The following is a 25,211-nucleotide window of genomic DNA, read 5'->3' on the forward strand; positions in this document are numbered from 1 at the left end:
GACCAGATGTTTTCAGGAAACTAACCCTGTATTTCTCCTAAGAGCAGTGGTTCAGTATTCTCTAACTCAGTATTTGCAGGAACTTTACAGAGCATTAACTGCTGCCAATAAATAAAATCGATTGTATATCTGTACATACACATATAAGTAATATCATTCACCTTTTGCTGAGTTGAAAAATTCTGGAAAATGACAATAACCTTATAGTTACAACTGCTAAACTTTAACAAGGTAACTGAAAATGAAGCAAGTGAAAATTCCAAACTTTCTATCTGAAACTGAAGCAAAATGTAGAGGGATTTCTAGGAAACAAACCATGGAATATGTTTCCACATGTACCATGTTAAGTTTACGCATACATATATCACATTTGAAGTAAATGAAAAATACAGAATGTGAATACAAAAATGTAAACTTTAGTATAAAACATAATGATCAAAAACTGATTTTCTTTGCCTAATTTTCTTAATCTAGTACCATCATCTTCCTAAAAGGCTCCGCCAAACTCGAAAAGAGACAGAAAAATGAAGTATGTTCAAAGGTGGAGAGATGTCTACAAACAATGTCATATGAGTTATGAAAGAAAGAAGGATATTTACCCTGAAAAAAATTAATATTGCTTTCTCAAATATCTAGAGGGCTATCACACAGAAGAGGAACTAGACTTTTCCTGTGCCTAATAAAAACAGTAATATAATAAGAGTCACCATTTATTAGTAACCCACCTGTGCCAGGTACTACGTTAGGCACTTGGTGCATGTGTGTCTGTGTGATACACACCCCTCTCTATATGAAGTGAAGAAACAGACTCACATAAGTTGGATAATTTTCTCCGGGTCACACAGGGAGGCAATGGCTGGTCTAAGATTCACATTCCGGCCTTTCTAATACCAAAGACTATGCCTTTTGTCCACAAATTTATGCTGGCTCTCAATTTCTAAGTTCAACTTAAGAAGCTGAGTTTATTCCAAATGAAAAATTAGGACCGAAGGGAGGCAGATTTCAACTTATCTAAGAGAAGAATTTAACTCCAGTTGTCTAACTGTAGAAGGACAGCCCCCTGAGTAGCGGGCTCCCAATAGCAGGAGGAATTCAGAGGCTGGACAACCACCTGCTAGCAGGCTTACAGAACAGATTCCGAGTAAAGTAAGATATAGCTGTACAAACTAGGAAAACTATAGCTCCCCAATTCTTCCAGCTTCAGAGAACTCACAACATACCGCGCTGAACTCGTCATAGCCAAGCAAAAGGTGTCATCAAAGCTACTCAGCTCGTATGGTCGAAAAAATTCGTTGTGGATGTCAACCTCCTCTTCGTATTTGTGAAACTTCTTCACTATCAACTTCTTTAAGTTCGCAGCACAGATAACTAAGAGAGATACTGCCTGTTACTCTTAAAGCCTTTAGATTACATCTCTCAAATATTTCTGTAATATCAACTGTGTTCACAGAGAGCGGAGCGCACTGAACAAGTTCAGCTCCTGCCTCTGGCACTTTCACGCTTGGAAGAGGAACAAGATATGTGCACAGAATATATACTGCAAAGCTGAGCGTGACAAACTCTAAGGAGGTGGGGACCTCTGGAAGGGGGGTAGGAGTGGGGAATTATTTTAGAAATCCAATTATTCAGTTCTTTAAATTCCTTTTTGCTCTTAAATAAATACCCTCTGCCTTCTAGATAAAAATTATGCAATTTCACTAAATTTTCCTTTATATTTCAAATCCTATTTACGGGCAATATTAGGCTGTTGAAGTCCTATCATTTTTCCCAGAACAACCAAATCTTAGCAATGTGAGTTATGATTTTGCCCAGAATTTCAAGGTAACAAATACTTTTTAGAAGTTAATTAATAATTTATTAAGAACCGAAAGTCATTTGCAACCTTTTTTACTTTATGGCCTTCACCACCCAAAGGTGGGATGGTCAACCATGACTAGATGGAGTCCTCAACTGGAATGTTCCAGATTGGCAATAGATCTTAATATCCTTTCACAACTGGGAAAACTGGCTTGCCCATGGTCAAGGGAATCAGTAACAGAATCAAGAATAAACTCTATTGCAAACTGGTCAATTATTTAATTTGGGAACAAATTATATTCTTTTAATATAAAAATTTTCCTGCCTTTCTGACAAATTAATAATTTAAACTTCAGTGACTAAAATGTACTTTTATACACACATCTGTACTTTTTTTCACTGCTTAGATAGAGGAAAAGTTTTTATTTCTCCTTGTGAATGGGTCTTCACTTCCTCCCCATTCCCCCCAAATATCTAGACATACATCAAGTACTAATTTTAAATGATGAACTAATATATTATATACACTAAACATTTGAGGGACATACCTAATAACTGTAAGATACAATATAACGTATAAGGCTACTTAGATGAAAGTATAACACAATCTCTCCCTTAACTGATTCACTTTGTTATAAAGCAGAAACTAACACACCATTGTAAAGCAATTATACTCCAATAAAGATGTAAAAAAAAAAAAATTAGAACTTCCCAACTATAAATGCTTGCAATTTGGGGAGGCAATTCAAAATTTTAATTAATTCATTAATTAATTCTATTTACTGTTTTCCTCCTGAAAGATCAGAGGAAATTCTGTGGCCCGGAGTTATAATCTTGAGTGCGTTCCCTCTGAGGAGTTCACTCCTCTCCTCTGTGAGGCTGGAGGAAGGTTTTAGGAGGCAGATTAGGAGCTCCTCAGAGAGTGACAGTGATGAATGGTAAACAGAGTGCGTGTAAGGAACTCCAGATGCAGTTGGTGGCTCCTCTGTCGGGTATACAACCTCCAAAATGATCTTTATATTAAATTTCTACCTTTTGAACAAATTTACCTTTTGGTATAAATGTTTCTGTACTAGGTTTGAATCCTGATTGAAAGTAAGATGCTATGCCTCTGATGGGGGAAAAAAAAAAAAAAAGCTAAGATGTTGTACCCCAATGTTCACTGCAGCACTATTTACAATAGCCAGGACATGGAAGCGACCTAAATGTCCATCAACAGAGGAATGGATAAAGAAGATGGGGTACATAGATACAATGGAATATTACTCAGCCATAAAAAAGAACAAATGCCATTTGCAGCAGCATGGATGGACCTAGAGCCTGTCATACTGAATGAAATAAGTCAGACACAGAAAGACAAATATCATATGATATCACTTATATGTGGAATTAAAAAAAAAAGGTACACATGAACTTATTTACAAAACAGAAGTAGAGTCACAGATGTAGAAAACAAACTTGTGGTTACCAGGGGAGTAGGGGGGGGGAATAAATTGGGAGATTAGGACTGACATATACACACTACTATATACAAAATAGATAACTGCTGTATAGCACAGGGAACTCTACTCAATTCTCTGTAATGGCCTATATGGGGAAAGAATCTTAAAAAAAAAAAAGAGCAGATGTATATTTAACTGATTCACTTGCTGTACACCTGAAACTAACACATTATAAATCAACTATACTCCAATAAAAATTTTTTTAAAAAAGCTAAGATGTTACAATCTCCTATCGTAATAGCAACGTAACAGTGAGCAGTCATTCATTTCTTTCTAATAAAATATTATATGCAAAGAATTGAATGCATCAAGCTCATTTAAGAATAATTCCAAAACATATTAGTATAAAAACTAAAAGAGAAACAGTATACCTACCTTCATCATAAGGCAGTGGTAAATGTTTTATTACCTCTGGTGTCCACCAGTAAGTATAACTATTAAAAAAAAAAAAAAAGAGATAAGATGGCCCTAATGTAAATGTAGATTTTCTACACTTCGCTGGATAAAAGGGTGTATGGTCTAGAGTAAGATGCTTTTAAAAACACGGCTGTGAAGCTTTTGACACAGTAGGTCTTCAACATGTTCTTTCCTTTCCCAACCCCTTCTTGTTTCAACTACATCACAGATCTACAAAAATGCCATGTACACGTCTGAGAGTCAAGGTGCTGTGATGTTACCTACTTTTAGCTAAAAATGATTTGGGTATACTAAGCCAGACTCTATGAGCTGCTGTTTACTGTACTTTATTACCCTGCCCCCCGGTGAGCAGCGGGACTGCGACCCAAGTCCTACAAGTAGGATTCTCCTGCGCGTAGTTATCTCAGAGTTAGATTACTTTTTCTACTCTGCTCTATGTGTCTGGGTCTGTGTATATGGTTAAACAGTTCAGCAAAATCATTAAGTAAATGGATAAGCCTAAAGAACAAATTTCCTTAAAAAATAGTATAGCCCCTGTTAATCTTTAACTGTAAACATTCACTACTTGATTATAGAGGCCAGTCAGAATAAGGCTGGGAATTTCAATCATCTGGAGGTCTGCTAGAAAACTCAGAGAATCTGAAAGGATCCTGAACTGCCTTTTCTCTGAACACTGAATTTAATTCTAAATCAAATTCTGATGAAATGGATATTTATGAGGAAAATGCTATATCAAAGCTAATGAGAGCTAGGAAGGGGAATGATGTAAAATGGGATATCAAATTTAAAAAAAAAACAGATTTCCAAAAGGTTCAGAAAAAAGAGCCTACAGCCAAAAATGCTAAAAGATCATTTAAAATAAATGAAAGGCTTTCTAAAAATAAAATGTTGACATTACGACCTTGAATAACCCCAATTATGACGAATGGGGAGTATTTAAAGGAAATAGGCAACGTAGAGAACTCTCCTAGAGATGGCAAGCAGATACGTGACCAAGGATGACCAACAAAAGAGCCGGAGAGCCTAGTGACCTGTGGGGGTAAGGTGGGTAGTACTATGATAACAGCAAAGACTCCTAAAGTTTTGCCTTGAGACTGAAGTTATGCTTTAGAGCAGTGCTTCTCAAAATCAGTGTACACACAAAAATCACTTGGAGATCCTGTGAAAAGGCAGATTCTGATTCAGTAGGTGGGGCCTGAGAATCTGCATTTATGACAAGCTCCCAGTGATGCCAAAGGGGCTGGTCCTTAGACTACTTTTTGAATAGCAAGGCTTTAAAAGCATGAAAAGAACAGAAAAGGGATAAGTCTGCTGCTTACAGAGAATTCATTCAGTCTTTCAACATTTATTAAGCACCTACTGTGTATCAAGTACTGCTCTATACGTTAGAAATGCCATGTTGAAAATAATGACAGAGAGTATAGAGCTACTTAATTCCAGTATTGTTTCCATCTTCACCAGGCATAGTAAGTTTCATGCTGGTAAGAGAAATACACAAGATAAGAGGGAACTGTGCACAGCCTAAGAGGTGGAAGGAAGCAGTAGAACCTCTCTAAGAGCACTCAAGTGTCCTGGTACAGTTGAGATCAATAATCTTTTAAGAAACAGTGAAGAACAGAACTGACAACGGGAATGGGCAAATGCAGTCTTGATGTTCAAAAGTGAGAGGGTGAAAGTTTCCAAAAACTGTACAGCGATAAGTGTGATGTCAGTGCAGGCGAGATAATGAAACAAATATTTACTAGAGACATACTGTGAGTAACCTAAAAAGATGACCAGTGGCTTCTATGAATCCACATATATTCACAAAAACAAGCCACACCAGGCTATTCAGATATCAGATCAGGGGAATGAAAAAGACATGGGGGTGTGTGTGTGTGTGTGTGTGTGTCAGAGAGAGAGAGAGAGAATTCGCACGTGAGCAAGAGAATGTATCTGCTTGCGTTAAGTAATTTCCTAAAAAATGGTGCACACGATGAGCTTACTTAGGAAAAAGAAGTAAACATTATAAAGAACGTGTTTTAACTCAGAATGTACCATGTGGAGAAAAAGAATTAAGAGGATCATCTTAATTAGTGCTTTTTTTTTAGTATTAGTGCTTTGAGACCAGGCCATAATTTTTTTTTTTAATATTACTAGACTGTATCTCCCTAAGCAAGATAAAGCAACTTAACAATACTTTTTTAAAAGTCCAACTCTGGGACTTCCCTGGTGGCCCAGTGGTTAAGCCTCCACGCTTCCAGTGCAGGGGGCACAGGTTCAATCCCTGGTCAGGGAACTAAGATCTTACATACTGCACGGTGAGGCATAAACAAACAAACAAATAAATAATAAAGGTCCAACTCTTCTGAGTGGGTCTCAAGCAAAGAAGCCCAAAGAAATACCTGCCCTGGGGAAGCTGGGCTGAGATGGATGGACGAGGAGGGCATCTAAGAGGACTGAACCCAGGACTGGGGGACCTTCATCACCCGACCCACCAGGCACTTTCACCCAGAGGAAGAGCACCTGCACTGGGACAGAAATCTGCTTTGGGACCAGGTATCAGAGGACAGGAGAGTGCAGGTTGGTGCCACTTCCTCCTTTGCATAAATACCTAGTAAGTCAGCTTCTTTTCTCTTTTTTAGTCCTCAGTATTAAGAGTGTTCAATTCCACTGGCTCACACAGAAAGGTTAGGAAGATCTTAAAAGACTCTTTAATTCCCCTAGTAAACTTGGGAGCCCTCTGAAATAATATATATGGACTTGAGCAAAGCCAAGTTGATATTGATACATGTGAACAATACAGAGAAATGTGAGCAGGATGACAGGATAGTCAAGCGTTGACAGCATAGTAAGTTACAGCTGTCTAAATGATTCCAACCAAACATCACAAAACAATGTTAAGGTGGAAGGAGTTGTGCGATGGTATCCCACGGCTCTGCCATCTACCCTACTCTATTCAAGGACCTACCCTATGTCATCAAGGACTTGTAGGATCAAGATGGCCAGCTGATTAATTCTGAAGAAGCTACAAAACTCGAGGAAAGAGTTAATAAAAAGGATATATATTTACATACTTTTTTTGGAAGCAGTCAAAACATATACAAGCATGACAAGATGGCACAGATAAGGCGTGGCAGTAGGACATGTTAAAAAGACTTGGGAGTCCCAATGGATAGGAAGCCCAAGGAATTAACATTACAATGGCATTACTGAAAATAGTTAATGTAATCTTACACTTAATGATCAAAAAATAGATTATCCAGGACAAGGGGAATAATGGTACCAATGGTCCCGTAACAGTTGGCACAAATCGGACCAAACTCTGACTACTATTGGACCCAGGTCTGGATACCAGAGTTTAAAAAGAGCACTGACATAGGCTGGAATACAGAAGAGAGCCTTCCGAATGCTAAACAGACTTAGAACTACAGTATAGGAGAAACAGCTAAGAAAGTGGAGCCATTTTTAACCTGGAGAAGAAGAGATTTTGAGAACATGTGAACTTGTCTTCATCTATTTAAAAGACTATCAAGTGGATGAGGAAATTGTGTTCTCAAGGTCTCAGGGGTTGAACTAAGATTACTAGGTAAAGTTATAGAGAAGCAGATATCGGCATGATATGAGGAAGAATCATGTAAGTGAACTGTCTGAAAACAACTACCTCTCAACCAGACATGCCCCTGTTGACAAACCAGGGTCAGACAAGCATAGTCTGGGAATACACAGAGGGAACTCACATACCAGACAGAGAATAGAGCCAGGAAACCTCCCAACTCTGAGTCAATGAGATAATTAATGCTTAAAGTCTAAAAATATCTTGGTGACATTATCAACACTCATTCAATAAATGGCATCTGAGATGATATATGACATATTAACCTATTTCAGAACAAAGCTTCAATCAGTGGTTTTGAACAGATCAATAAACATGGGGTTTTGAGTCACAAAAGTAGTTACCTCAAGAGGATTGGTTTGGACAAACTTTAGGCAGAGCTAGGTTTATTCCCCCTTCCCTTATCATTCAATAAAAATGTTGTTTCAGAATAAATCATTGGTAAACACAGTATAAAATACATGATGGTCACCAAGTTTGGAAACACAAGCGAATACATAATAAAGTGTTCATTGATATTATGTTATAATAAGTGATAAAATATTATCTAAATTTCTAGATTTTATGGCCATCCTATATGATTTTTAATAAATGTTACAACTAGGGAATGTAATCCCTTTAAAAAATAATAACAATACAAACACCTGTTGGACTTACTATGTGCTAAGGATTTATATGATCTCATCTGATTCTCAGAAAAACCTACACATCAGACACTACCATTATCTCTATTTTACTGATGTGGAAACTGAGAACTGGACCTTGCCTCTGGTCACACAGGTATTAACCACAGGCAGTCTCTCCAGAGCCTGGCTGCTTCAGGACTGTGTTGATTGTGTGTCAGACCCAGTACTACGTACTTCCCGCCCATTTTCTCATTTAATCCTCAAAATGACCTGTGAGGTGTGTATGGTGGTCTCCATTTTACAGTTGGGAAAACAAGTTTTCCAGATGTTTAGAAAACAAGTTTTCCAGATGTAACACACTTGCAGAAATTCCAACTCAGCTCTACCCTGACGTCCATGCTCCTGTCTGGTTACTGCCTCTGGCTAAACTGTTCATTCCTTCTTGAGAATTATAATACTGATTTAACTGTCATCAAAATAACTGGAAAGTCCAAAATAAAGCCCTGAAATTTATCTGACAGTCTTTATAAGTACTGTGGATGAGGAGTATCAATTGTTGATGCCAAAAACCAATTTTTGGAATTTTGACATTCTAGAGAAAAAAACCCAAACAAACCAGGAGACCAAGTCAACTGTGAGAGACATAGTATCTACTTTGATAAAAGTTTATTTTCAGTGGGAGACTTCTAGCTGATCCTTGCTGTACCATCTAACCAGCTGAATAATCTCAGTCAAGACACATCCTCTCTGCACTTCAGTTTCCTTTTTTTTTTTTAAAATGGGAATGTAACATCAGCTTCCTTTTATTCCCACAAATAAGCGCCAACACTGCAAGTGGTTAAAGTGGTTTTAACTTACGCTTGTAATTTACTAGCTAATTTCAGCAACAGAAAATCGAGTTTTGTTTGTTCCCAAGTTGTATCTTAAGAGCTTCAATACTTTAATATAAAGTTTTAGAAAGTCAGCCACATTTACCCATAGTCAGCTGCATCAACAAAGCTAAATATAGGTATTTACACTTATCTCTCATCAAATAAACGTAATTAGCTCCAGATTTTTTGTCAGCAAAAATTCAAAGCAATCATTTATTAATCTTAAATGTAGTGGAAAAACCAGAACTGCTTCATTTATAGGGAAAGTAAGCTCAAGTATTAAGCTGGCTATTCCAATAATATATGTACTTAAAAGTACAAAGCTGAGAAACATATAAACTCTGACGTTTCCTTAATATTTTAAATATTCCTGAAGTATCACAGAATTTGGTAACAGCTGTAACATCAGCACTTGCTAATTCACCAGTTGTTTGTGGTCTGTCCACACAATTAGCCCAGACTGGCAATGACCCCTGTAGTGCTTGAGAGGCATCTCTGCACAAAATAAGGACTACATCACACCGATCTTGTGAGAGGAGAGCGTTAGGAGCAAACCTGACATCACAGGCCTTCGAGCAGAAGGTACCAGGCTCCAACCTTGTATGTGAAAAATGCTGCCCATTACTAGTACATGACTCTTCAATTAAAAATGTTAGAGTCCTCTATTAAATCCTCACAATGACCTTGTGATGTGTGTCCTGTCATTTACTTTTTGTACATGAGGAAAATGAGGCTTAGAGAGATTAAATAACTAGTTCAAGGTCACACCACTGCAGAGACTCCAATTCTACCTGACCCTGAGGCCTGGGCTACAGGGCGTCCTGTCAAAACACCTCAGGGAAACAGTTCATTTCTTTGGGGACTATTACTACCAATTTAACTGTCATCAAAATAACCGATACTGGTGAATGACTCTAGAAAGCTCAGAGGGAGCAGTAGGGGTGGTGGGAGTGGTATCTGCCCCTAGCGCCACCACTCTAGTTTCCTGTCCTCCCTAGTGTCACCAAGAGTTCCTTGTGCTTCTTGGTGGAAAGAGAGTTGGAATTCCAAAGTGAGGATGTCTAAGATTGACTCCTGAAATGTTGAGTTCTTTATCATTCCACATTTGTGGGAACCAGTCAAAAATGATGTTAATGGTTTGCTCGAGTGTAGTTTCAAATTACAGTCAATGGTTAAGTTCTGAAACTTTATATCTTATGGAAAATGCCAAACAACTGCATTTGTTAATGATGATTTCCCAAACCTACTATCAGGACATCAACAATACTAAATTCCTCATGGCAAACATGTAGCAAGACTGACTACTTTAGCCTATAAGACCATTTCTCAAAAAGAAAACTATCTCACATTCATAATAACATCAAATCTGAGTTTACATAGTAGACTAGGAAAAAAAAAATACCTTCTTCTTGTTGGTAAAAGTCTCATGGTATTTTTATGATGCAAATAAAAATCTGTCGGGAGTTCCCAGAGATGAGGTTTCCCTTCAGTGGGATGGAAAACTCCCAGGAAGAGATTAATGGAATCTTGTCTATCGGCATCTAAAAAGCAAAAATATGTATTTCAGGAAATCCATTACTGACATAAACAACTCAGGGGAATGTTCTCTTAGGAGGATAATGGTACAACTGTGATTTCATAGAACATACCTCTGAAAATAATAGCATTTATACTTCAAAAGTCACACACATACACAAAATCTAAAACAGCCAAGATTTTGAGAATTAAAATCTTGCTTCAAAATGTTTCCTTTTTACTCTGTACCTCTCATAACACAGAGGATAGTGAACATAAACTGCTTCTTGAATTTTGAGAGACTCTTAAAAATCCTTAAGAACTGCCAAGTACCTTAGTGATTGTATTTTTAGAAAACATTCTCACTGTGTGTTAGTTTACCTAAAACAAAGGGCATCTTCACTTTATTGCAAAGACAAGTAGAGATGTCAGAGACAAATAAAGTGACCCAATTTCTACCCATATTCTGTTGCACAACCTTGAACAAGTCAGCTTCCAAGTTTCTGCTTTTAATCCATGAAAAGACATTCTCCACTTCTTTAGCAGAGACAATGTTTACATTTTCTGTCTCCTACAGCTGTGTTTGATAATGAAGGCAGATTGAGCACATGGAAAACAGCCTCATTCTAACCATTCAACCACTCCAAAATTACCTTTTCAAAGGTAATATGAACTAATAAAATTGACTACATATATATATGCTGTATCTCTTCTTTTTCCCAATTATATTTGGGTAAAAATGATGATAAGCACTGAAGCCCCCTATGAGCCATCCTTCCCATTCTGCACTGTCCCCTCCCTAGCATCCTTCACTCCTTCCCCTCATTTCCTTCTTTCCATTCTCATCTCCGATCCCTTGTATATTCAAGTCTGGGGCAGGCTTCCACAATATAAATAATAACCTCTTTCTGAAAATGAGCACAGAACCAAAAAGACAGCACAATAGAAATGACTGCTTTTGAAACAGGATAGCATTATCATAAAATCAATTTCCTTCCAACAGCTATAGTGAAACACAGAAAAATCTGAAATTAGCAACATTGTTCTCATTGGGCTATTTGGTCATTTTGGCAGAAGCATAAATGAAATACGGTACATTAAACATGTATTCCAGTTATATATTTTGACAGGAAGCATTCCATTAAAACAGCACTTACCTTTTAGGCTAAAAGTAATATATAAAAGGGATGTGTTTATATGATCAATATATTTGGAGCTTTTTTCCATTTGTTGAGTGAAAACATCAAAGTACTAAATGACACAGGCATTACTGCCCCAATTTTCACCCTCTTAACACAATATGAAAGTAAACATACCGCTTTTATAGTAATTATATTCTTTATGCTTCTTGAATGGCCTTAATGGCACAATAATTCATACTCTGCAGTACCCCAAAATATCTTAATACTATCTTAAGAAGCTTTCCATTTTTCAGCCATGTTTTCAAGGAGTTTCTTTTTTATTAAGCTTACTAATAGCTTCCTTTAATTTTTAGCAAGTATAATAAAATGTAAGATTGAAAAACATAACCAAATAAAGGATATTCCTTCCAAGGATCATAATGGAGACTTCTTGAATGTCCTGCTGTTTTTATAACTTAAAATATATCCATAGTATTTATGGTCACATACTAAGCTTGGAATCTAAGGCCAGCCCTAATGAGCCGGAGAATCTTCCTGGCTACCTTTGACTGCAAATAAGGCTATCACCTTCTGGAAGACAGCAGTACTTTGGACACAGATAAAAGCTTAAAACAGGTAGGTTCTCTGCAGTTGCAGATAACAAGAGGGCAAAATGACTATCTACTTTTGTAATCAATCATGCTCTAAAGGAAAAAAGAATATGCACCTTTCAAACTCCATCCAAACAGGTTAAACACTAACCAGTTTTATTATGCACTGTATTTAAATAGGTCAGGCTTGAATATAACAATTCTTTTTAATTAGCCAAAAATTTTAACTTGGAAACTAGAATGTTTGTTGACCTAATATTAAATTAAGTTCATGATAAAGTGGCCTCTGAAATCAGTAATGGAAAGGGACACTATTCAATAAACAGTACTGTTTAACCATTGTGGGGGAGTGGACAGTGACGTTAGATCCCTACTCACACTGTACGTTGAAATAAATACCAATTAAATGTAAGAAGAACGAAGATCAACACCCTCACAGAAAAAGAAAAACATGCAATTTTTAAAAGAAACAAGTAGACAATGAACATACATAAACTCAACTGTACTAGTTATTAAACAAATGCAAACTGAAAACAATATACCATCTTCTACCTTTTAAGTTGGCAAATACTTTTCAAAATGAGCTCTCCTATACTCTGCTGAGGGGGACTTGACTGCTATATCCTTTGGTAAGGCTCTTTGGCAATATATATATTTTTAAAAGGTCCTGAAAATATCTATACTCTGAATAATAAATATGCTTCTGAAATTTTCATAAGATAAAAAATATGCAAAACAGGTATATGTTCAAAGATGTTTGTTTAAAAGGAACCTAAATGCACACTAAAAACAAATAACCTCCCTATGGTGCTTCTAAAGAATAGACTGCTACAAGCCTACCAAAGGCTACCAAAGATCATGCTGTAAAAGAATATTCAGGGTCATAAAGATTACTCACATTATCCAAGAGGGCAAAAACAGATATACAGTACCTGTATAGTAAAACCAGAAGGATCACGTTCTGCTAAATATGAACAAGTTGCTATCTCTGAAAGGTGAGGATTACATGATTTGTGAGTTATTCTATAATTATAATTAACATATATTACTTTCATAATTAAAAAAATACACCATTCATTCATTTATCCAAGAGCCTACTATGTCCCACACTAGGGATACAGTCTATACAAGGCTGATTTCTGGCTCTCGTAGGGCTTATGTTCCACAGTGGGAAACAAAAAGAATATACAAGTAAATAATGTACAAGGTACTTCCAGAGGATGTAAGTTCTATGAAAAAAATAAAAGAGTGACGAGAGAGTGATGAGAAAGGAGAGGGACACTCAGGTCGGGTGGTCAGGGAAGTGGGTAGAGGCTGGGCAGCTCCAGGAACAGCACGAAGGCCAGAGGGCTGGAGGGCAGGGAGCAAAGGAAAGAGCAGGACTAGGGACAGCCGAGGCAGAGCACACAAAGCCTAGTAGGTCACGGTAAAGAGCGTGACTTTTAAATGCAATCAGAAGCCCTGTAAGGGTTTTCTGAGAGGGGAGTGATAAGATCTAAGTCTTGAAAAGATCACTCTGGCTGCTGTGAAGGGCAAGAGGAGAAGAGGGAGGCAGAGGGAGGAATCAGGAGCCACTGCAGGTGTTCAGATGAGAGCCAACAGCTGTCCGCACCAGCCCGGCAGGAGTAAGGATGAAACACAGCAGAAGGGTCTGGGATATATTTTGGAGCTAGAGCCAAAAAGATCTGCTGAGAGATGAGATGGGGGAGGATAAGGAGAATAAAGAAATCAAGGATGATTCCTAGGATTCTGAACTGAACAGCAGGAGCTGAGGTGGAAAATGAAACAAAAAACGAAACAAGTAGAGAAACAGGTCTGGGGCAGAGTCAAGAGCTCCTGTCTCAGAAATGATCAGTTTGAGATTCTTCTTAGATATCTGTGGTAGGAAGAAACTTGGCCCCATGACCTTTCCTCCCTAGTTTCCCATGAATATTTTACATTACATGGCAAAAGGGACTTTGCAGATGTAAGTGAAATTACTAATCACTGACTTCAAGATAGGGAAATTATCTTGTCTTATCCTGGTGGGCCCACTGTAATCACAGGAATCCTCTAAAAGCAGAGGAGGAAGGTAGAGAGATTCGAAGCACAAGGGTTTATGCACCGTTGCTGGCTTTGAAGATGGAGTGGGCCACAAGCCAAGGAGCCTTCTGAAACCAAGAATGAGCCCCAGCCACAGGGACATCTGCCCTAGAACTGCCTGGGATTCTGCCAACAACCTGAAGGGGCCTGGAGGCCTCCAGATCAGCATCCACATTCTGACTTGATTTTGATTTCATCTGACTTCACTGCTTTCATTTTGACTTCAGCCGGGTGAAACCCTAAGCAGAGAACACAGCTGAGTAATGCTGTGCCCAGACTTCTGACCCACAAGCACCGTGAGATAACAAACAGGTGTTGTTTTAAGCCCCCAAGTCTGTGATCATTTGTTACAGCACCTATAGAAAACTGCCACAATATTCTGGAGGAAATGCCTGCTAGGTAGGCATGTAGATAAATAAGTCTGGAGTTCAGTGGAGGAGTCAAGGGAAGAGATATGAATTTGAATGTCAAATGCATGGTACTTAAAAGCTGGGTAAGATGCCCCAAAGGTGAAAGTATAGAAAGAGATGAGGAAGGTTTAGAAATAGGGCAGGAGAAGTCACCAGGGAGACTGAGTGAGACAGCACAGAGGTGAGTTTCAAGAAAGAGGGAGTGCTCAACTGTGACAGAAGCTGCTGAAAGCCCGAGTAAGATGAAGACAGGAAAGGAATCACTGGATTTGGCAACGGGGGATTGTTGGTGATTTTGACAAGCACTGGTTCGGTGGCATGACAGGGCAGAGGCCCAGTGAGGCAGGTGGAGAGAACACGATATGCGAGAGGAAACAGGTGTGCAGATAACTCTTTCAAGAGGTTTTGCTTTTGGAGAGCAGAGAAATAGGACTTTAGCTAGTGGTGGGTGTGGAATTAAGGACAGGAGGAAAGATTCAACGAAGAACATAAGGTGTGCTTTTATGCTAATGGAAATGAGGCAGCAGAGGGGAGCAACTGACATATGTGGCAGTGAGCTGTATGATATAAGGTAGAAACAGTGGGTGCAGATAAGGACAGGCTCTGCATTCGGCGCTAAGGAGGAGTCCCCCCCACCCCAGTGACATTTTCTCAATGAAGAATGAAGCAAAGATACCAGCTGAGAGTGGTTTAGGGAGAGAGGACAAGGTATGAATGGTCACTTTGGAGAGTGAAAGAATGAACATATTAGGGAAATTTAGCAGGACTGTCAGGCTGTTTTGAGTATCCTTCAGAGAACTGCAGTCAGTTTAAACTGAGGGTCATAATTCCAACTTTTTCTCTTGCCACGTTTGACGGCTTTGGTTGCAGAACAGGTGGACAGTTGGGTTTTAGCCAGAGTTTTATTAATGTGATTTCAAATGTTGTTAAAACATGACATTTTCCAAATGTCTTCTTTCTGCTATAGCCAAATATAGCTTACTCACTCTAAACCTGCTGTTAGAAGGATGACCTTAGAAGGCTAGCTCAGTATTCTTTTTTTTTTTGCGGTACGCGGGCGTCTCACCGCCGCGGCCCCTCCCGTTGCGGAGCACAGGCTCCGGACGCGCAGGCCCAGCGGCCATGGCCCACGGGCCCAGCTACTCCGCGGCATATGGGATCCTCCCAGACCGGGGCACGAACCCGTGTCCCCTGCATCGGCAGGCAGACACTCAACCACTGCGCCACCAGGGAAGCCCTCAGTATTCTTGATAAACAAAAATGTGCTCAGATGCTCCTTTGCATGTCCCTCTCTCAGGGGTGGGCAGAAAGGAAAAGACACTGCTCCACTACCTCACGGCACTACCATAATGCTGGCGATGCCATCTCGACACTGTTTTCTGTAATCACTGCATTCCATGCATGGTGAGCTTTGAAGTCTTTACCCCACAAGCTTTTTTTTTTTTTTTTTAAATCTCTATTTGAGGAGAACATGGCTCCCCCTCCATGCATGGATACACACACACACACATTCACACATTTAAATTACAGCTGTGTGCATGTATGTATGTATATATATGTGTGTGTGTGTATATATATATATATATATACAGCTGGTCTATTATTAACCGTTGCAGGTATCTTATCTTTTTATTTTTTTCTTATAATAGGATTTCAGTTCAACAAGCTTCAGGGAAAAAAAAAGTCAGGCTTAACTCAAATATAAATGTAAAAAAAAAATTAGAAAGAGCTTGACAGGGTCCTTCAGTGAATTATAATTATAAAGTTCTTCCTAATATCCAAAGGGAGTACCTAGGTACCTATTCTTTCCTTGTTGGCGTCCTATAACTGCTTATGTAGCCAGTTATATTAGAAATCAACGGACATTTCTTAGAGACAAACCCCAGAAGATGGTAATATGTGAAGCCTCAAGAACAGGTTTTATCAAAATGAGCGTGAAAGGGAGTCAGGTGGGTGACCCACATAGCATCAATCTGTCTATATGAACCAAGGATAAAATTCCTAACAACCTAATTTCAAGTACCTTCCTGCCTATCCAAAAGGCATAACACGAGGAGATTAACATTTACAAAGTTATTTTGAGTGCTTTAAAGAAAATGGTTCTATTACTATATTACCATTATATAATATCCATTGTAACTTAAAATTAAATTGTACACCCCAATGACACCATGCTTCTCAAAATAAAGAAGTCTGTTTTAGCCACATTATTCATAAAATAATTCCTTTCATAATAGTTTCTCTTTCAGTTGTGCATAATTTTGCTTTACCTTTCCATCAGGTGCATGTTACTTATTCATGACCATCCTCTGTCTTTTAATGGTTCTCCTTTCTTTTTTAATCATGCACAGCTACACATTCATTCTCTGTGCTCTAATCTTATTGAAAAACACATTATTTGGGCTTCCCTGGTGGCACAGTGGTTAGGAATCTGCCTGCCAATGCAGTGGACATGGGCTCGAGCCCTGGTCCGGGAAGATCCCACGTGCTGTGGGGCAACTAAGCCCGTGAGCCACAACTACTGAGCCTGTGCTCTACAGCCCGCGAGCCACAACTACCGAAGCCCGCGTGCCTAGAGCCCGTGCTCCGCAACAAGAAAAGCCACCACAGTGAGAAGCCCACGCACCACAACGAAGAGTAGCTCCCGCTCGCCGCAACTAGAGAAAGCCCGCATGCAGCAACGAAGATCCAACGCAGCCAAAAATAAATAAATAAAACAAATTTATTTTTTAAAAAAACCACATTACTTGATCCTTAAGTGTCAATAATGACTCCCAATTCAGGGACAACCATGACAGGAGAGGGCAGAAGAGTGGACGACCCTTTCCATCAGGGCAGTTTTAAACCTTTTTCATGATAACATACACCGAGAGGTATATGTATTTGTTGGCACATAACTTACACAACTGTTATAAGTTGAATTGTGTCCTCTGCAAAAGATATGTTGAGGTCTTAAGCCCCAGTACCTGTGAATATGACCCTATTTGGAAATCAAGTCTTTGCAGATATAATCCTGTTAAGATACAGTCACACTGGAGTGGAGCAGGCCCGTAATCCAGTATGACTGGTGTCCTTATAAGAAGAGACACACACACACAGGGAGGAGTACGCCACGAAGACACAACAGAGGGGAGAATGTCATGTGACACCAGAGATAGAAATTAAAGTGCTGCAAGCCAAGGGTCAGCAGCAAACCACCAGAAGCTAAGAAGCAAGTAAGGATCTTCCCCTGAAGACTTCAGAGGGAGCACAGGCCTGCTGGCACCTTGATTTCTGACTTCAAGCCTCCAGAACTGTGAAACAATAGATTTCTGTTGTTTGAAGCCACCCAGCTTGTGGCTGTACTTTGTTACAGAAGCCCTAGGAAACTAGTAAAACAATGAAGCATAGCCAGTGAGATGCCTTTAGAGAGGTCATCTTAAAACCATTCTAATTTATAAAAACAAGTGAAACCATGTGTTATTTTTATAATAATCAATTATTTGCAATACATGTTATAGCCAATTGGAATACATCAATAAATATTAATATCTTCATTGAGAACCACAGCAGTAGGTATAACAAAGGATGATGGGAATACTTTAATATTTTTGCTTTAGAAATCTAGAATTTAAAGGTATGCCACTGGCTTGAATTTCTAAGTCTGACTTTCCTAACTCTTAGTTTTTGTTTGGATTAATATATTTCGATTGTAAAGTTCCTAAATCCAGCTCAAGAGTCATGCATACAGAGGAATATCTAAATACTCTTAAAGGTCTATGGTGGCTTTGTGGTTTATGTTATACATTGAGCTGCCCCGGAGTTGTTCAATGGGCGTAATTCTCAGTGAATTCGAAAGACATGATCTGAGCAGCCTAAGAGCATTACTGATAGGCTACATGTTATTAGGCTGACACACTTAGTCCTGTCAATTTCTTAATTCAGGGAAAAGGGGAAGTTGAGAGAACACAGGGAATGGATTAACTCATGCATTTATTAATTCATTCCATAAATAGTTCTTGTGCCATGAGCAAGGCATTAGGGACACCATAGTGAACGAGATGCTCACAGAGCTCTTGGGTGTCACGGTAGGGGCGGGGGGGACACACAACACGACTAATAGTACAGTTAACAATTTAAGTGCAATTGTGCCAAGTGCTACAAAGGTAGAGAACGTTACAAGAACAGAAACTGAGTACCTTCCTTGAGGAAGTGAAAGGAGAGTGAGCTCTAAAGCTCAAAAGACTGCAGTCATGTGTTCCAATGGGTGCAGCAAGAGCCTGCGGCAGAAGAAGCCTAACTTACTCAGGAAACAGTGAGAAGGTCCGTGTGTCTGGAGAGCGGTGATGGGGGATGGGAATGGCGTGAAAGGCAGGATGGCAAGGTAGGTGGGGCCAGACCATCCAGGACCTCTAGGTCTGTCCTGCACATCCCTCCCACGCCCGCCAGGCTGCCAACCTGTTTCCGACCCCTCCATAGTGTGTAAATAGAGATGGTCTTACTTGATGTGGTGGACTCCAAAGTGACCCCCATGCTCTCCACTTCCTGCTGTTCATGCCTTAGTGTCATAATCTGTGCTGTGTAGTGAATTGTGTCTCCCTAAAAAAATATACTGAAGCCCTAAACCCCAATACCCATTAATGTAATCTTATTTGAAATTAGGGTCTTTGCAGACATAATCAAGTCAAGATGATGTTATACTGAATTAGGGTAGACCCTAACCCAGTATGACTGGTGTCCCTACAGGAAGAGGGAAATGGGACACAGACCTAGACACACAAAGGAAGAAGACCATGTGACAATGGAAGCAGAGATTGCAGTGCTGCAGTTGCAAGCCAAGGAACACCAAGGACTTGCTGGCAAAATATCAGAATCTAGGAAGAAGCATTCTCCTGTGGGTTTCAGAGTGAACTTGGCTCTGCTGACAACGTGACATTGAACTTCTACCCCCAAACTGTGAGATAAGTTTCTATTGTTTTAAGTCATCTAGTTTGTATTATTTTGTTACAACAGCCTTAGGAAACTGACACAGATTGTGCTTGTGTGTGGGTGGGACCAATGATTTGCTTCTGAGCAACAGAGATATGGCAAAGTGATGGCATGTCACCCCAATGATTACATTATGTTATATAAGACTCTGTCTTGCTAGCAGACTCATTCTAGAGACCGTCTTCCACATGCCAGCTATGAAGACGCAAGTCGCTATGAGTCCTACAAGGAACAAGTCCACGCGGAACTGCAAGGAGTTGAATTCCACCAACAAACACATGAGCAGGGAAGTGGAGGCCTGAATCAGGCCTCCAGATGAGACCACAGCCTGACTGACATCTTGACTATAGCTTTGTGAGACCCTGTGCAGAGAACCCAGCTAAACTGTGCTTGGAATTCTGACCCACAGAAATCATGAGATAATGAATACATGTTGTTTTAAGCTGCTAACTTTTTAGTAATTTGTTAGATAGCACAGAAAACTAACACGCTTGAACAGTAGTATACCAAACTGTTAGTAGCAGTTTAGCCTTTGCATTCTCTCTGGGCATAGGAAATGTTGAAAGCTGACTCTTTTATGGATATTTTCAGGCACTCTTCTGAGGTTCCCAACACTGGGGACTCTCCTGCAGTTCCCCTGGTGTGAGCACATGTATCTTCTCACATCAGGCATTTTCTTTCTACTCCTTCCTTGGGAATCCAGTGATCACTTCCTGGTTCCTGCTGCTATGGTCCCTCTGGCCAGGACCTACGCCAAAACCACGCCAGCACTCTCCCCCGTGAGGCCTACCTCTGGGCACCTATAAACACTCAAGGATCCTTTGGCCTAACCAACTCTGGGAGGGTAGGCCATTCCCAACATGGCAGCCCTCTCCTCAGCCCCTCCCTCTGCTTCAGCTTTGCTACACAGCAGTCCAAAGCCAACAGCTCCATGGGGTCCCTCCAACAACAGAGCACTACATTAAGCTTGTCCAGAGTCCTAGTTCTCTCTAGGCTGGAGGTGAAGGAGTAGGGGTGGGTGACAGTCACTGCACGGCAACAGTGCACTCCGAAGACTCTCTTTACCAATCTCTTCTCTACATTCTGTAAACGTTTTTATCTTCGATCTGGTTCAAGAGTCCAAGACTCACGGAATCAGCCTGAGCACTTCCTTTATAAATTCTGTGCGTGGGGTCTGTCTCACAATCACTTTCCTATCTATTGTTTTGGAAATCCCATCAGAATGGAGGCAGGAAAAGTGCCACTTTAACCACCTGTTTCTTTTAGTATTCCCAAGTCATAAAATAAGAGTAAAATTTAGTGTTAATGTTACAACTCATTTCTAGCTGACATTTAAAAGAATCAGTGATATTTACATTCTTAGACAATTGTTAAAATGATGAACTCTATTTAAAATAATTACTCAACACTCTTGAACAAATTTATCTATGTTTTGCAAGCAGAAATTCAGAACAAGGCAGAAGCCAAGGAATCAAATATTCTCAAGTACGTAAAAGCTCTAATTATGGGTGGCCAAAGTGCCCTATTTAAAATACAAAGTTTATTCATTCATTTACTGAACAAATATTTACTGAGTACCTCTTAAGTGACAGACTGTTTTATTTAAACTTTTAAAATATTTAATTTTGACTTTATTCAGTTAGCTTAAAAAAAAAGTATAAGAGAAAAATGCACATCAGGATAAGTCTTAGAAATGCATATAACTCCAGAATTACCTGAAAAGGCATTGCTGTAATATCTAGACAGGGTCTGCATGATGTCTTTTGAGTGCTGGGTCCACGGCGCTATCTTTCTGTAGGTTTTTACACGATGAACAAGTTGGGAACCACCATACTGAAGGGACAGGGTATCCCCATGATCTTCATAGAGTTCCTCAAATAACCTAAGCAAAACATACAAACACTAAAGAATTTCACCCAAAGTATTACACACGTATTCACTTAGCTGTGGACTCAAAACAAGTATTTTACTTTATGAATTCCTCTAAGCCTTTCTTTTCAAGTAGACTCTTCAACATCTTGAAGATATATGCACATACAAAATATATTATATTTTATAGTAATGGTCTAATAAGCAACAAAGTCAAAGAAAATGCTATATATATATATATATATATATATATATATATATATAGCAGGGGCACCAAAAGCATAACCCATCAAAGCCAGACCAAGGTGGTTTTAACTCTATTAAAAGAATCCTAACTTTTTGCAGCCTGCCAAATCAATTTACCTCCCACGACAGAATTTTCTGTTCTCTCTGAATTGCCTTTGGGAAAAAGGACATGCTCTTGTCACAAACAAACCATATTCTTTCCTAGAAATACACGTTTGAAACTTATGTTTCTTCAAGTGCCTGTCAAAGACTTTTTAGTGCAGTGATATCTGAGGACCTGGCCATTTGTAAGCTCATCGCTTTTTTTTTGACAGAGCCTTTATGACTATCTCAGAGGACCTATAACAGCGATCACTGCATTTTCAAGAAATGGTACTTCACACAATGTCATGGACCCAACGGCCAGTGAATAAACAGTATTCCTTACTGAAGAATCAATGTTTTATCTGTCTTATATGTTTAATTCAAAATATATGAAGGCTTATTACTTTTTTTCCCTAATGCAGTCTGGATTTATTTCTTAAAAAACCCACTAGTTTGGATTTATCTAAAGTACATAATGTTTATTGATAATTAACACAAATAGGAAAATAAAAACCATGGTAACAATACACAAGGCTTTAACAGAAATATATATTACCAAATTAATTTGAATAATGTCTTTTAACAACATGGTTTTTGAGAAGCTGAAAGGAGAAACAAGTTCATAAAAGTCCTTATTAATCAGGTTTGCTTTCTGTCATTACCAGCATTCGAAAGGCAGAAAATAAGGCTTACCTAACTGCATCTGTATCAAACTGTAGATTCGGTTTGTCAATTAAGCCCAAGGAATACAGCTGATAAGCCAGAGCACATTTCCCCACCATAAACTGTGCTGTGTTGGTGCGATCCAAACAGTCCACACAGTTGGTTCGAAGAACACCAGTCTAAAGAGAAACACCTTGAACTGTCATTCATTATTCAGTCACCAAAACTACCTCCATCCTACTATAGATTTCTTTAAGCAATAGAAGATAGCTGCAGGCAGGGTATTATTCCTGAACAAATAATGAACATTTTTTTCATTATAAAAGGTTATATTTGCTGTTCATTTAATACTGCTGCAACAGCATCATTGCACCCTCTAGTCTATATTTGAATTATTTTCTTTAGTTTAACAAGATAAAAATAGCTAACATTTTCCACATGTATCAATTAGTAAAATATGTGCTTTTTTCCCTGATCTATCTCCTTTACTGTACAAACTAAAATATTCAGTGGGTGAGGCCATTTCATTCTTAAAGCATAATTAATATATATACTGTTGTATTTGGTTCATTTTCCAAAGTCTTTCTAATTTATTCTTTTCACATTTCTGTTTATGGTTCTATTTCCAATAACAAAATTTATACTATATAGAAAAAATCTGTGGGCGATTATTATTTCAGCTACACATCCTTCGCAAGAGTTAAACACTAGCAGTAAGGCTTTTAAAACTCATTCTCAGGACTTCCCTGGTGGTGCAGTGGTTAAGAATCTGCCTGCCAGTGCAGGGGACATGGCTTCCAGCCCTGGTCCGGGAAGATCCCACATGCCGCGGAGCAACTAAGCCCGTGCGCCACAATTACTGAGCCTGCGCTCTTAGAGCCTGCAAGCCACAACTACTGAAGCCCACATGCCACAACTACTGAAGCCCACATGCCACAACTACTGAAGCCCATACGCCTAGAGCCCGTGCTCCACAACAAGGGAAGCCACCGCAATGAGAAGCCCGTGCACCACAATGAAGCATAGCCCCTGCTCACCGCCACTAGAAAGCAGCAACGAAGACCCAACGCAGCCAAAAATAAATAAATAAACATATTTTTAAAAAAACCTCATTCTCAAATGATTAATAATTTTGCATTCAATAAGCAGTATCTCTCTCCATGGTTGCTTTCAGAAAACATCATACACTGGATACAGATTCTATTCATTATTAATACAATGTCATCTATACCTGCAGGCGACCGGTGGAAATCACACATCCTCCTAGTTCATTCCACCTGTGTTTAAAAATACATGCTTTAATTAAAAATTTTTAATAACATAATCTATATTCATATTTGGTACTAGCTCTTTATTAAGAATCAAAGTAATAGGGCTGAATGCCCCTGAATAATCAGCTGATTCAGTTTACTTTCATTCTCTCAGGAAAGTGAATATGCAAGTCACAGAGACGGAATGCTATCCATGCGCTAAAGGGAGACCAGGAAAGGAGCATCTTAACCTGCTCCAGCCCTACACTCTTAGCATTTTGTCATCCATGTTCAACCAAAATCTCTCGTGCTTTAATTTAAGCGCATTTCCTGTTTGGTCTCTACAGACATGACTAATAATTGCAGGGCAACTTTATAATAAAATCTTCCAAGCCTGATCCTTCTCGCCTCAACATCAGGAGGCCCCACCTCCTCCAGCTTTTCTTCATGGAGCTTTTGTTTTTACAGTCTTCCTTATTATTTTCTTTCCTACATACTTTCTCCACGTGCTAATGAATGCCTGGGGAAATGTTCTTATTACATAAGTACTATATCATGATATTACTATTTTAATTATTTAAAATATTTTAATTATTTAAAACAAGGTGCAGTGAAGAAAATAACACAGCAGGCCTGACTGCCATCCTCAGAAAGGCCTGCTTACAAGGCTGGCCCGTGGCTGGAGTCCGGAACTTCAGTTCCCACCATTCCCAGAACAGACAAGAGTGGCTCAATGTGCCTAAGCCGTCTGTAGAAACAACATGGTTTGCTGAACATCCTTTCCTTCTGCGAGTCTGAAATTTTGGAAGCTGCCAGGCAGAGGCTGCCTATAGGACCACCTCCAATAAAAACCCTGGCACCAAGTCTTTCATCATCTCCCCTGGGTGGCGACATTTCACACACACATCACAAGTCGCTGGGAGAATTAGCGCTCTCTGTGTGCCTCTACCAGGAGAGGACTCTGGAAGCATGCCCCTGATTTCCTCTGGACTTCATCCCATGTGCCTTTCCCCTTGGCTAATTTTGCTTTGTTTTGTTTGGTAGTAATAAATCACAGCCAAGAGAACAACAATATGCTGGGTCCTTTGAGTTCTCCTAGTGAATCACTGAGCCTGGGAGTGGTCTTGGGGACCCTGGTCACAGGTGCCCCGAAATTCAAACTATAACAAAAGGATTACTTGCAAAGATGTACACATTAGTAGTTGGTTGTTTTTTGTTTTTGCTTTGTGTGTGTGTGTGTGTGTGTGTGTGTGTGTGTACCATTATAGTTAACTTTACTAACTGAAAATAAAATACTGGAAATATATAATATTGGTCCCTTAAAAGATAAATAAAGCACATTTGCTTGATCTGAAGGTGCTCAGAAAGTAGTAATGAGGAAAGACTTGTGAGCAACTAACTATAATACAATGATACATTTTCATTAAAATGTTAGGTTAAATACTAACGTATACACTGGTTTATTAGAAAATTTTTCCTGCTCCTATTTAATACTGAAGAATAGAATTCATTACAGAAAATTTTACTTTACAGAAATATTTTATGTAATGTTTATTCTAAGAAGCAAGAGATTCCATGGCTTC

The 25,211-nt window shown here is 39.1% G+C and overlaps 1 protein-coding gene across 1 annotated transcript in view; it reads right to left on the minus strand.

Annotated features, from left to right (window-relative positions):
- FIG4 (FIG4 phosphoinositide 5-phosphatase) overlaps positions 1-25,211 on the minus strand; it is a 136,995-nt gene that overhangs the window by 53,128 nt on the left and 58,656 nt on the right. The window contains exons 13-18 of the mRNA XM_060167971.1: positions 23,610-23,655; positions 22,409-22,557; positions 21,232-21,398; positions 10,212-10,350; positions 3,675-3,733; positions 1,221-1,368 (exon numbers count right to left, since the gene is read on the minus strand). Of these exons, the coding sequence (XP_060023954.1) occupies positions 1,221-1,368; positions 3,675-3,733; positions 10,212-10,350; positions 21,232-21,398; positions 22,409-22,557; positions 23,610-23,655 (708 nt within the window). The remainder of the gene's footprint in view (positions 1-1,220; positions 1,369-3,674; positions 3,734-10,211; positions 10,351-21,231; positions 21,399-22,408; positions 22,558-23,609; positions 23,656-25,211) is intronic.

This window comes from Lagenorhynchus albirostris, chromosome 12, assembly GCF_949774975.1.
Source record: "Lagenorhynchus albirostris chromosome 12, mLagAlb1.1, whole genome shotgun sequence".
Taxonomy (NCBI): Eukaryota; Metazoa; Chordata; class Mammalia; order Artiodactyla; family Delphinidae; genus Lagenorhynchus; species Lagenorhynchus albirostris.